This window comes from Schistocerca nitens, chromosome 11 (assembly GCF_023898315.1).
Source record: "Schistocerca nitens isolate TAMUIC-IGC-003100 chromosome 11, iqSchNite1.1, whole genome shotgun sequence".
Taxonomy (NCBI): domain Eukaryota; kingdom Metazoa; phylum Arthropoda; class Insecta; order Orthoptera; family Acrididae; genus Schistocerca; species Schistocerca nitens.
The window spans coordinates 173,263,139-173,276,049 of NC_064624.1; the positions used below are offsets into that span (position 1 = coordinate 173,263,139).

The following is a 12,911-nucleotide window of genomic DNA, read 5'->3' on the forward strand; positions in this document are numbered from 1 at the left end:
CCGCGGATCATGTGAAGATGAACCACGGTCCGGCTGTCCCTCCATCTCAAAAACGAATGAAAATGGTGTGAAACTTCGCGAGTTAGTGTGCTCTGATCATAGACTTACAATTAGGGAGATGGTTGATGAACTTAATTTAAGTTTCAATGCAGTTCACTCAATTTTAACTGAAGATCTTAACATTTGTCGAGTGTCCGCAAAATTCATTGCCAAAGTGTAGTCAAGTGACCAGAGACAATACTGACTTGAAGTGAGCCAGGATCTGATTAATCTGGACTAAAAATGACCCCGATTTGTTAAATAGGGTAAGTACAGGGGATGAATCTTGGGTATATGGATACGATCCTAAAACCAAAGTGCAGTCTTCGCAGTGGAAGACTCCGGGCTCACCACGACCGAAAAAAGCACGGAAAAGTCGGTCGAAGGTGAAGACAATGTCGGTAATTGTATTCGTGAATTTACCCCCGGAGGACAGACAATTAACCAGGAACACTACAAATGTCTCCTTGAGAGTTTGCATGAAAAGGTGCGGAAGACCTGACGGGATACCAATTCGATTCCACACAGAGTACGCGAAAGAACTTGTCCCCCTTCTAACAGCCGTGTACCGCAAGTCTCTAGAGGAACAGAAGGTTCCAAATGATTGGAAAAGACCACAGGTAGTCCCAGTCTTCAAGAAGGGTCATCAAGCAGCTGCACAAAACTATAGACCTATATCTCTGACGTCGATCTGTTGTAGAATTTTAGAACATGTTTTTTGCTCGAGTATCATGTCGTTTTTGGGAACCCAGAATCTACTCTGTAGCAATCAACGTGGATTCCGGAAACAGCGATCGTGTGAGACCCAACTCGCTTTATTTGTTCATGAGACCCAGAAAATATTAGATACAGGCTCCCAGGTAGATGCTATTTTCCTCGATTTCCGGAAGGCGTTTGATACAGTTCCGCACTGTCGCCTGATAAACAAAGTAAGAGCCTACGGAATATCAGACCAGCTGTGTGGCTGGATTGAAGAGTTTTTAGCAAACAGAACACAGCATGTTGTTATCAATGGAGAGACGTCTAAAGACGTTAAAGTAACCTCTGGCGTGCCACAGGGGAGTGCTATGGGACCATTGCTTTTCACAATATATATAAATGACCTAGTAGATAGTGTCGGAAGTTCCATGCGGCTTTTCTCGGATGATGCTGTAGTATACAGAGAAGTTGCAGCATTAGAAAATTGTAGCGAAATGCAGGAAGATCTGCAGCGGATAGGCACTTGGTGCAGGGAGTGGCAACTGACCCTTAACATAGACAAATGTAATGTATTGTGAATACATAGAAAGAAGGATCCTTTATTGTACGATTATATGATAGCGGAACAAACACTGGTAGCAGTTACTTCTGTAAAACATCTGGGGGTATGCGTGCGGAATGATTTGAAGTGGAATGATTGTATAAAATTAATTGTTGGTAAGGCGGGTACCAGGTTGAGATTCATTGGGAGAGTCCTTAGAAAATGTAGTCCATCAACAAAGGAGGTGGCGTACAAAACACTCGTTCCACCTATACTCGAGTATTGCTCATCAGTGTGGGATCCGTACCAGATCGGGTTGACGGAGGAGATAGAGAAGATCCAAAGAAGAGTGGTGCGTTTCATCACAGGGTTATTTAGTAAGCGTGATAGCATTACGGAGATGTTTAGCAAACCCGAGTGGCAGACTCTGCAAGAGAGGCGCTCTGCATCGCGGTGTAGCTTGCTGTCCAGGTTTCGAGAGGGTGCGTTTCTGGATGAGGTATCGAATATATTGCTTCCCCCTACTTATACCTCCCGAGGAGATCACGAATGTAAAATTAGAGAGATTCGAGTGCACACGGAGGCTTTCAGACAGTCGTTCTTCCCGCGAAACGTACGCGACTGGAACAGGAAGGGGAGGTAATGACAGCGGCACTTAAAGTGCCCTCCGCCACACACTGTTGGGTGGCTTGCAGAGTATAAATGTAGATGTAGATGTAGATGTAGAAGAAAAGGCCTGCATTGTGGAAAGACAGGAGTTGGGTGCTACACCGTGACAATGCTACGGCTCATCGTGCCATCTCCATTGTTGAATTTTTGACCAAATTCAAAATTCCTGTGCTTCCACATCCGCCATATTCCCCTGTTTTGGCGCATGTGGACTACTTCTACCTATTTCCTAAACTGAAATTTTTACTGAAGGGGAAGTGATTTGACTCGATCGAAGACATACAGGCAAATACGGAGAGCGTCCGTAACACACTTCAGGAGTAAAAATTCCAGGAATGTTTCCAAAAGTGGAAATGCTGTTGGAGTCGTGGTCAGTCAGAAGGGGACTATTTTGAAGGAGCGTGTGAGAACCACCATTGTACAATTACAAGCCGATTCTTAAAACTTTCCGGTCACACCTTGTATTTGAAGGGGACCACTTTGAATGGGACAAAGTTGATGTTGTTGCATAAATAAAAATTCTTTAAGAAAAACAAAAATTCTCAATACTTCTTGCTTGAATGTGTAGGAACGTGCACACTCAGAATTTAAGCATTAAGCCTCTCAGTGATGCACAGTGCCTTTCTTTTAGCAGCTGTTACTGTAATTGGGTGAGCATGTCCTTAACAATTTTGCATTCGCCAGATGAGCCTGTGATGAAATGCGCTGTTCACATTTGGATGTTCTCTATATCCCCTATCATTCCTATCTGGTTAAGGTCCCTCACTGATGAGCAATACTCAAGAATGAGTAAAAGAATTAGCTAAGTTAGTTCCTATGTGGTTCGACCGAACATCCTGAGAGCTATTGCAAAATAATTTCTGCCTTCCTATTACCATTGTTATGTGATTGTTCCACCTTCGATTGCACTGTGTGTGTGACTGCTTTACACTCGTTCAAGGTGGTCAGTCTTACACGTGGTATAGTTATGTTAATGTAGGTGACTGGATGTAAGCAGTGTATGGAGGATTATGTTTAAAGTGTAACATTTTTTGTTCCAGATGTTTGAGGCGGTCGAGTGTAAGGTGGAGCCACATGAAGAGAACACGGGATTTGACACAGTTCCTGACCCACAGGTATTTACCCGCTCATCGCATAAATTTCTGCCCCGCTTTTGGGTACTACCTCTCTCGTGTTGCCGAATGTTTGATTGGAAATATCGTGGCGGACTTAACAGCTTTGTGTCTTCTACTTACTTTGATACATACTTTGAGTGTGTGAAGAACACTGATATCGTATTTTGTAAGAAATGTACTATGTGTAATATTCCACAAAGATTGAATATAATAGAAAGAAACATTCCACAAAGATTGAATATAATAGAAAGAAACATTCCACATGGGAAAAATATTAAAAAAAGAGATGCTGTGACTTACCAAACAAGAAAGCGCTGGTAGATAGACACAATAAAAACCACACAAACACACACACAAATTTCAAGCTTTCGCAACCCATGGTTGCTTCATCAGGAAACGGGGAAGGAGAGGGAAAGACGAAAGGATGTGGGTTTTAAGGGAGAGGGTAAGGAGTCATTCCAATCCCGGGAGCGGAAAGACTTACCTTAGGGGGAAAAAAAGGACAGGTATACACTCACTCACTTGCGCGCGCGCGCCACACACACACACACACACACACACACACACACACACACACACACACACACACACACGCGCGCGTGTGAGTGTATACCTGTCCTTTTTTTCCCCCTAAGGTAAGTCTTTCCACTCCCGGGATTGGAATGACTCCTTACCCTCTCCCTTAAAACCCACATCCTTTCGTCTTTCCCTCTCCTTCCCTCTTTCCTGATGAAGCAACAGTTTGTTGCGAAAGCTTGAATTTTGTGTGTATGTTCGTGTGTCTATCGACCTGCCAGCACTTTTGTTTGGTAAGTCTCATCATCTTTGTTTTTATATATATTTTTCCCACGTGGAATGTTTCCCTCTATTATATATATAAAGTGTTTCAGCATTTCTGGAAATTCACCCACTAAGATGGTAAAATAGTGGGTGAATGGTTTTTTGAAAATAAATTGTTGTTAAAGAACTACTATAGCATATTTAAAGCTACATCTATGAAAATTGCCATTTGACTTCTCGGTCCCTTAAGGGAGTGGAATGGGAGATAGAATGTTTTACGAAATTATTTCATTATGAAAGCATTTTCAAAGCTAAATCTATGAAAATTTGTATTTGGAAGTTTTGAACATGGCTGCGTGGTCAGCGACCATTTACAAAGTAAAATTAACAGCAATAGCACCCCTCGGTTGCTTGTGGATTGGTTACAACACAATTGTCATCTCCAAAATGAACTAATTTTGCTTGTTGTTCATTAGATGGAATTTAGTTTACAAATGCACCTAAAATTGAGTCCTTGCGAACATCATACACGATTCCTCCCTAGTCAGAGGAATCTCTCCTCTCCCCCAATTACAATGTTTGACTTACTAAGTACAGCATTCTACATTTTTTGGTCAGATATTACATTGTCCATTGGTTGGCTGTGCCATCAATTCCACAAAAACCTCAGTTTTGCTAGGAAGGTATTGCAGTTTGTGGAGATAATGCTACAGAATTATAGAAAATGTTTTTCCCTTTTTCTGTACTCCACCTTCCATCTTTTTCTGCTTTATTTTCGTGATCCTTTGAAAGGGTTATTTCATAATAAGTTGTGTCATTTTAAGTACAATGATACTACTTGACACTATGCTGTATTTTCACTCATCAGTCACCTACCCAAAAAAATTAAGACATCCGACAAGTAAGCCATCCAAATTTTGTCAATTATACTGGCTCGGGTCAGTCTTTGAGCCAAAGGAATAGCTAAAATTGTTCTCTCTTACAAGGAAAGCATTCAGAATTGCACAGATACATTTACACCACAATCCTGTGAGGGATCATTCAAGGGTCTCTTATTGCACTGGTGATATTTGTTTGCAAACCTCTGCAGTTGTCCATTAGATACCACTGAGTATGGTGTGACAAACTTGACCTTTGCGTGCCACCACGTCAGTTATTACCAGCAGGTATGGTGCAGTGTGTATGTGAAGTTGCATTTTGTGAAGTTATTTGTGTAGTGAAGCATCAGATTGGTCGGTAGTTGATAATCGACCCTGCTAGTTTGAGACTAAGTTATGACAAGATCTTCGTAGTGCAAAGATATTGCCACCAGTTAGGAATGGATACTGTCATAACACTAACAGAAAATTGTGATGCTAGCGATGATAATGAAGAATACTTCACTACAAGTTGTAGTTATACGACATGTTCGAGAAGAGGTAATGGAAGTAGTAAAATTGAGTTCTGACCTTCTGATAAGAATTTTAAAGTCCAAAATGTCATCAAAGTGTTTCGTGACAACACAATAGAGAATATATACTATGATTATTATGTGTTAGGTTTCAGCAGACGTGACAAACTCGTGAATGTGTACCCTAAAATGAAGGATAAAAGCAATATTAAAAGCTGACTTGACTGTGTGACAAAGAAAAGAGAAGACAGTACTGTTTTCATAGGAAATCACATGCTGCAGTTTGATGTCATCAAGATTTATGAAGCATGAAAATTTGGCTCTTCTGTTCATTGTTGGCATTTACAACATTGGGCATTGTACGTAGCCCGAAACCTTGGGTGTACAAAATTTGCAGCATCACAGGTATTTATTAATGATTTGAAAAAGGAGTTTAAGCTAACATTATGCCATATAACTATGCCTCAAGTACAAAAAAGATAAGGATGACGAAAAAGAGATGATTCAAAGACCTCAAACATTTGTTGCTGCAGTCAATGCACATATCGCAGTAGAAAACATTGAAATGGGTTCTGTGCATGGAAACATTGAAATGGGTTCTGTAAAAACCGTGTTCAGAGTCAGTTCGGCTAAGAGTTTCCTCCCAAAAGAACACAATTCGTGATAGAGAAGCAAAACACTGTCTCGATGTTGCAATCGGTTAGCAGTGCAACACACAGTTACACAATCAATGATGCTGTATCAGTGGATGGATGACTGACAGACAAAGTCTTTATATGCTTTCAAGAACAAAACAGAAAGTTTTGACCGTGTGTGTCAACAGAAATAGAAAAATGGTGCCCTCTAAATGTCTACATAGATGCAAATGAAGATGACGAAAGAACGTCTGAAGACTTTTTCTGTCAGTTTTGAATCAACTTTGTAGACAAAGTCGTTAGTACTTTGCAACTCCTGGTCTGGACATAAGGATAAAATAGTGCTACTGGAAGCCTTTGGAGGAAATGATATAGTTACAAAAATCACTCCACATAAAAAAAGTGCCAACTGTGGACCTGTTATTTCTTCAGGGAATATAAAATATGTGCCAAGAGAATAACAGACTTTCTTAAGCTACATTCCAGGAACATACAGCCAAAATTACACTCCTGGAAATGGAAAAAAGAACACATTGACACCGGTGTGTCAGACCCACCATACTTGCTCCGGACACTGCGAGAGGGCTGTACAAGCAATGATCACACGCACGGCACAGCGGACACACCAGGAACCGCGGTGTTGGCCGTCGAATGGCGCTAGCTGCGCAGCATTTGTGCACCGCCGCCGTCAGTGTCAGCCAGTTTGCCGTGGCATACGGAGCTCCATCGCAGTCTTTAACACTGGTAGCATGCCGCGACAGCGTGGACGTGAACCGTATGTGCAGTTGACGGACTTTGAGCGAGGGCGTATAGTGGGCATGCGGGAGGCCGGGTGGACGTACCGCCGAATTGCTCAACACGTGGGGCGTGAGGTCTCCACAGTACATCGATGTTGTCGCCAGTGGTCGGCGGAAGGTGCACGTGCCCGTCGACCTGGGACCGGACCGCAGCGACGCACGGATGCACGCCGAGACCGTAGGATCCTACGCAGTGCCGTAGGGGACCGCACCGCCACTTCCCAGCAAATTAGGGACACTGTTGCTCCTGGGGTATCGGCGAGGACCATTCGCAACCGTCTCCATGAAGCTGGGCTACGGTCCCGCACACCGTTAGGCCGTCTTCCGCTCACGCCCCAACATCGTGCAGCCCGCCTCCAGTGGTGTCGCGACAGGCGTGAATGGAGGGACGAATGGAGATGTGTCGTCTTCAGCGATGAGAGTCGCTTCTGCCTCGGTGCCAATGATGGTCGTATGCGTGTTTGGCGCCGTGCAGGTGAGCGCCACAATCGGGACTGCATACGACCGAGGCACACAGGGCCAACACCCGGCATCATGGTGTGGGGAGCGATCTCCTACACTGGCCGTACACCACTGGTGATCGTCGAGGGGACACTGAATAGTGCACGGTACATCCAAACCGTCATCGAACCCATCGTTCTACCATTCCTAGACCGGCAAGGGAACTTGCTGTTCCAACAGGACAATGCACGTCCGCATGTATCCCGTGCCACCCAATGTGCTCTAGAAGGTGTAAGTCAACTACCCTGGCCAGCAAGATCTCCGGATCTGTCCCCCATTGAACATGTTTGGGACTGGATGAAGCGTCATCTCACGCGGTCTGCACGTCCAGCACGAACGCTGGTCCAACTGAGGCGCCAGGTGGAAATGGCATGGCAAGCCGTTCCACAGGACTACATCCAGCATCTCTACGATCGTCTCCATGGGAGAATAGCAGCCTGCATTGCTGCGAAAGGTGGATATACACTGTACTAGTGCCGACATTGTGCATGCTCTGTTGCCTGTGTGTATGTGCCTGTGGTTCTGTCAGTGTGATCATGTGATGTATCTGACCCCAGGAATGTGTCAATAAAGTTTCCCCTTCCTGGGACAATGAATTCACGGTGTTCTTATTTCAATTTCCAGGAGTGTACATTACAGATTCCATTCATGTTGCTTTGAGCATTTTACTAGAAATTCTCATTTGAATTTATACTTAACATATCTGCATTGTTTGGCTTCTACAGTGATGTCTGCAGAATGTTTCTAGAGTCTTACAGAACACCACTCACCAGAACATTCAGAGGTATGTAATGGTCCTGTAACCAAAATTTCATACTGATATGTTCTGCCTCATCAGAGAATAATTGAGAGGAACTGCAAAGCCAGTAGGTTGCGTCGAATAGCCTCGTTTACACTGGAGTGAACCCAAGTGACTGAGCATCAGTGAAACAGCTTTCTCTCAGCTGCAGGCGGTAGTGAGTCCCGGTACTAGCGAGTGTGTTCAACTTAGTTTTGCAGCTGCTCAAACGTTTTTCGCTGTTTGTTGCTGTCAGAAAATCCTCAAAGGCAGTTCTTGGTATCACTTTGACCGTGCTGCCAAAGTGAAGAGAACAAATAACATTCACTTTATATTTAGCAGTCTGTTGTTACTTTCGCATAAGGTGCCTCAGTTATTGAATACGAATTGTGGTGTTTGTGGGACTCGAATGACGCTTACACAATTTAATCACATAAATCTTAGAAGGTAGATTAAGGAAAGGCAAACCTACATTTCTAGCATTCGTAGACTTAGAGAAAGCTTTTGACAATGTTGACTGGAATACTCTCTTTCAAATTCTGAAGGTGGCAGGGGTAAAATACATGGAGCGAAAGGCCATTTACAATTTGTACAGAAAGCAGATGGCATTTATAAGAGTCGAGGGGCATGAAAGGGAAGCAGCGGTTGGGAAGAATGTGAGACAGGTTTGTAGCCTCTCCCCAATGTTATTCAATCTGTCTATTGAGCAAGCAGTAAAGGAAACAAAAGAAAAATTCAGAGTAGGAATTAAAATCCATGGAGAAGAAATAAAAACTTAGAGGTTCGCCGATGACATTGTAATTCTGTCAGAGACAGCAAAGGACTTGGAAGAGCAGTTGAACGGAATGGACAGTGTCTTGAAAGGAGGGTATAAGATGAACATCAACAAAAGCAGAACGAGGATAATGGAATGTAGTCGAATTAAGTTGAGTGATGCTGAGGGAATTAGATTAGGAAATGAGAAAAAGTAGTAAAGGAGTTTTGCTATTTGGGGAGCAAAATAACTGATGATGGTCGAAGTAGAGAGGATATAAAATGTCGACTGGCAATGGCAAGGAAAGGGTTTCTGAAGAAGAGAAATTTGTTAACATCGAGTATAGATTTAAGTGTCAGGAAGTCGTTTCTCAGAGTATTTGTATGGAGTGTAGCCATGTACGGAATTGAAACGTGGACGATAAATAGTTTGGACAAGAAGAGAATAGAAGCTTTTGAAATGTGGTACTACAGAAGAATGCTGAAGATTAGATGGGTAGATCACATAACTACTGATAAAGTGTTGAATAGAGTTGGGGAGAAGAGGAGTTTGTGGCACAACTTGACAAAAAGAAGGTACCGGTTAGTAGGACATGCTCTGAGGCATCAAGGGATGACCAATTTAGCATTGGAGGGCAGCGTGGAGGGTAAAAATCGTAGAGGGAGGCCAAGAGATGAATACACTAAGCAGATTCAGAAGGATGTAGGTTGCAGTAGGTACTGGGAGATGAAGAAGCTTGCACAGGATAGAGTAGCATGGAGAGCTGCATCAAACCAGTCTCAGGACTGAAGACCACAACAACAACAACAACAACAACAAGTTAGAACATCGTGGGATTAGGGGATACAGCTCAACAGTGGTTCACTTCATATCTGGAAAGATGGTGGCAGAAAGTTGTCCTCCAGTGTCAAGAAAAATGAAAGATATTTGAACCTGACTGGGGCCATGTAAAGCTGGGGGTTACACAATGTTGCACTCGGTTTTATGTATTTTGAAGTTTCATCTCTTGATATACTGTATTTATCTGAGTATAAGATGACCCTGAATATGAGACAATTCCCCCATTTTAAGAGGTTCTTTTAGAAACATTTTTTTAAACATATTCTGAATGATCAAGATTACTAACTTTTATTGATGTAAGAAATCTGTCCAGAAAATTTATATTATACCCATTATAAATTTATGTCATTTATTAATTGTCTGTTTTTTGATATTATGAAGAGGTAGGAGATGCCGATTCACAGATAGTTCAACAAAGTCTGTTGGAAAGTGAGATTTTGGCCAATAAGGCCTCTGTCAATAATAGACAACATACACACACACACTCGCGCAAATGCGACTCGCACACACGATCACAGTCTGTGGCAGCTGAAGCTAGATTGCGAGCAGCAGCCCGTAATGGTAGAGGCAACCGGGTGGTGGGGGTAATGAGGAGGCTGGGGTGGGAGTGGGAAGGATAGCAGGGTAGGGGTGGGAGACGGTGAAGTGCTGGTGGGTAGCGTGCAGGGATGAGGTAGAGAGAGGGTAGGGCAGCTGGGTGCAGTCGGGAGGTTAGATGGTGGGCGGGGGTGGGCGTAGCAGAAAAGAAGAGGACTAAAAAGACTGGGTGTGTTGGTTGAAATGAGGGTTGTGTATTGCTGGAATGGAAACAGTGAAGGGGCCAGGTGGATTAAGACAATGACTAACAAAGGTTAAGGCCAGGAGGGTTATGGGAATGTTAGATATATTGCAACGAGAGTTCCCACCTGCACGATCCAGAAAAGCTGGCGTCTGTGGGAAGGAGCCAGACGGCACAGCTGTGAAGCAGTCTTTGAAATCGAGAACATTATGTTGGGCAGTGTGCTCAGCAACAGGGTGATCCAGCTGTTTCTCAGCCACAGTTTGTCGGTGGCTATTCGTGCGGACAGACGGCTTGTTGGTTGTCGTGCCTATGTAGACTGTAGCACAGTGATTGCAGCTTAGCTGGTTTCACAGCTAGCCCTGCCTTTGATGGGGTAGGTGGTGCTTGTGGCCAAACTGGAGTAGGTGGTGGTGGTGGTGGTGGTGGTGGTGGTGGTGGTGGTGGTGGTGGTGGTCGTGAGGGTGTGTTTGGGGGGGGGGGATGTGTAGAACAGGTTTTGCATCTAGGTCTATTACAGGGCTATGAGCCATGAGGCAAGGCCTGTGTTGGGATGGACGGGGATATCATGTAGGTTCGGTGTGTGGTGGAATACAACTGTGGGAGGAGTGGGAAGGATAGTGGGCGGGACATTTCTCATTTCAGGGCATGACAAGAGGTAGTGAAACCCCGGGCGGAGAATGTAATTCAGTTGCTCCAGTTCTGGGTGTTACTGAGTCACAAGGGAATGCTCCTCTGTGGCTGTATGGTGGGACTTTTGGAGATGGTGGGACCCTTTTTGGAGATGGTGGGACCCTTTTTAGATGTAAAGGCCATGGTTGGCTAGGCTGTATGGAATGGACTCTTGGTATGGAACACATGGCAGCTGTTGAAATGAAGCAATTGCTGGTGGTTGGTAGGTTTGGTATGGGCAGAGGCACTGATGTAGCAATCTTTGAGCTGGAGGTCAACATCAAGGAAGGTGGCTTGCCGGGTTGAATGGGACCAGGTAACGCGAATGAGGGAGGTGTTGAGGTTCTGGAAGAATGTGGATAGGGTGTCCTCAACCTCGATCCAGATCATGGAGATGTGATCAGTGAATCTGGATAGGTAAGGGGTTTTGTATTGTGTGTGTTTAGGAAGGATTCCTCTCACGGGCCCACGAACAGGTTGCCACAAGATGGTGACATGCAGGTGCCCATAAGTTGTACCCCAGATTTGTATGTAGGTAATGCCTTCAAAGGTGGAGTAATTGCGGACGGGGGTGTAATCGGTCGTGGTGACTAGGAAGGAGGTCGTAGGTTCGGGGTTCGTCGTGTGTCGGGAAAGGTAGTGTTCAGTGGCGGTAAGGCAATGGGCATTAGGGATGTTAGCGTAAAGGGAGGTGCCGTCGATAGTGACTAACAGGTTACCGTATGGTAGAGGAACGGGAACTGCGGAGAGTCGGTGGAGGAAATGGTTGGTATCTTTTATACGGGAGGGTAGATTGCGGATAATAGGCCGAAAGTCTCAGTCTACGAGAGCAGCGATTCTGTCAGTGGGGGCACAGTAACCGGCCACAGTGGGGTGTCCTGGGCGGTTGGGTTTGTGAACTTAAGGAAGTGTGTAGGAGAAGTGCAGGGGGTGGTAGAGGTGAGAAGAGAGGTGGACTCGTGTGAGAGGTTCTGGGATGGCTTAAGGAGTTGAGGAGAGGCTGGAGATACTGCTGGATATCTGGAATGGGGTCACTGTGACAGGCCTTATTGGTGGGTAAATCTGACAGCTGGCGGAGTCCTTATGCCAGATAACCATTGCAGTCCAAATCGACAGTGTCGGAGTCTTTGTTGGCAGGTGGGGTTATAATATACTGTTACCTGCAACCTACCCTCCTATATAAAAGATACCAACCTACTCTAGTCCTGTCACAAATGTCACCTGTCCTATCAAAGACAGTGTTACCTGTGAAACCAGTCGTGCAATCTACAAGCTGAGCTGCAGCCACACTGCCGCATTCTACGTAGGCGCGACAACCGACGAGCTGCCTGTCCGCAGGTATAGCCGCCGACAAACTGTGGTCAGAAACGACCGGACCGCCACGTCGCAGAGCACACTGCTTCACAACTGTGCCGTCTGGATCCTTCCCACCGACACCGGCGTTCCTAAATTGCACAGGTGGAAACTCTCCCCGCAATGCATCCTACGTTCCTGTAATCCTCGAGGCCTCAGTCTTACCCGTCTACTCCCTCCCTGTTCCCTTTCCAGCACTACACAGCCCGCTATCACGCTTACCAAATAACCCTGTGACAAAACGCGCCACTCTTCTTTGGGTCATCTCTCTCTCCTCTGTCAACCCGACCTGGTACGGATTCCACACTGATGAGCAATACTCGAGTATAGGTCGAACGAGTGTTTTGTAAGCCACCTCCTTTTCTGATGGACTACATTTTCTAAGGACTCTCCCAATGAATCTCAACCTGGCACCCGCCTTACCAACAATTAATTTTATACGATCATTCCACTTCAAATCGTTCCGCACGCATACTCCCAGATATTTTACAGAAGTAACTGCTACCAGTGTGCTTTCTATGTATTCACAATACATTACATTTGTCTATGTTAGGGGTCAGTTGCCACTCC

At 44.8% G+C, this 12,911-nt stretch overlaps 1 protein-coding gene across 1 annotated transcript in view; it reads left to right on the forward strand.

Moving 5' to 3' along the window:
• The window catches only part of LOC126212749 (uncharacterized), a 194,605-nt gene that overhangs the window by 51,245 nt on the left and 130,449 nt on the right, over positions 1-12,911 (forward strand). Inside the window, exon 3 of the mRNA XM_049940157.1 lies at positions 2,989-3,063. Coding sequence (XP_049796114.1) covers positions 2,989-3,063 — 75 coding nt within the window. The remainder of the gene's footprint in view (positions 1-2,988; positions 3,064-12,911) is intronic.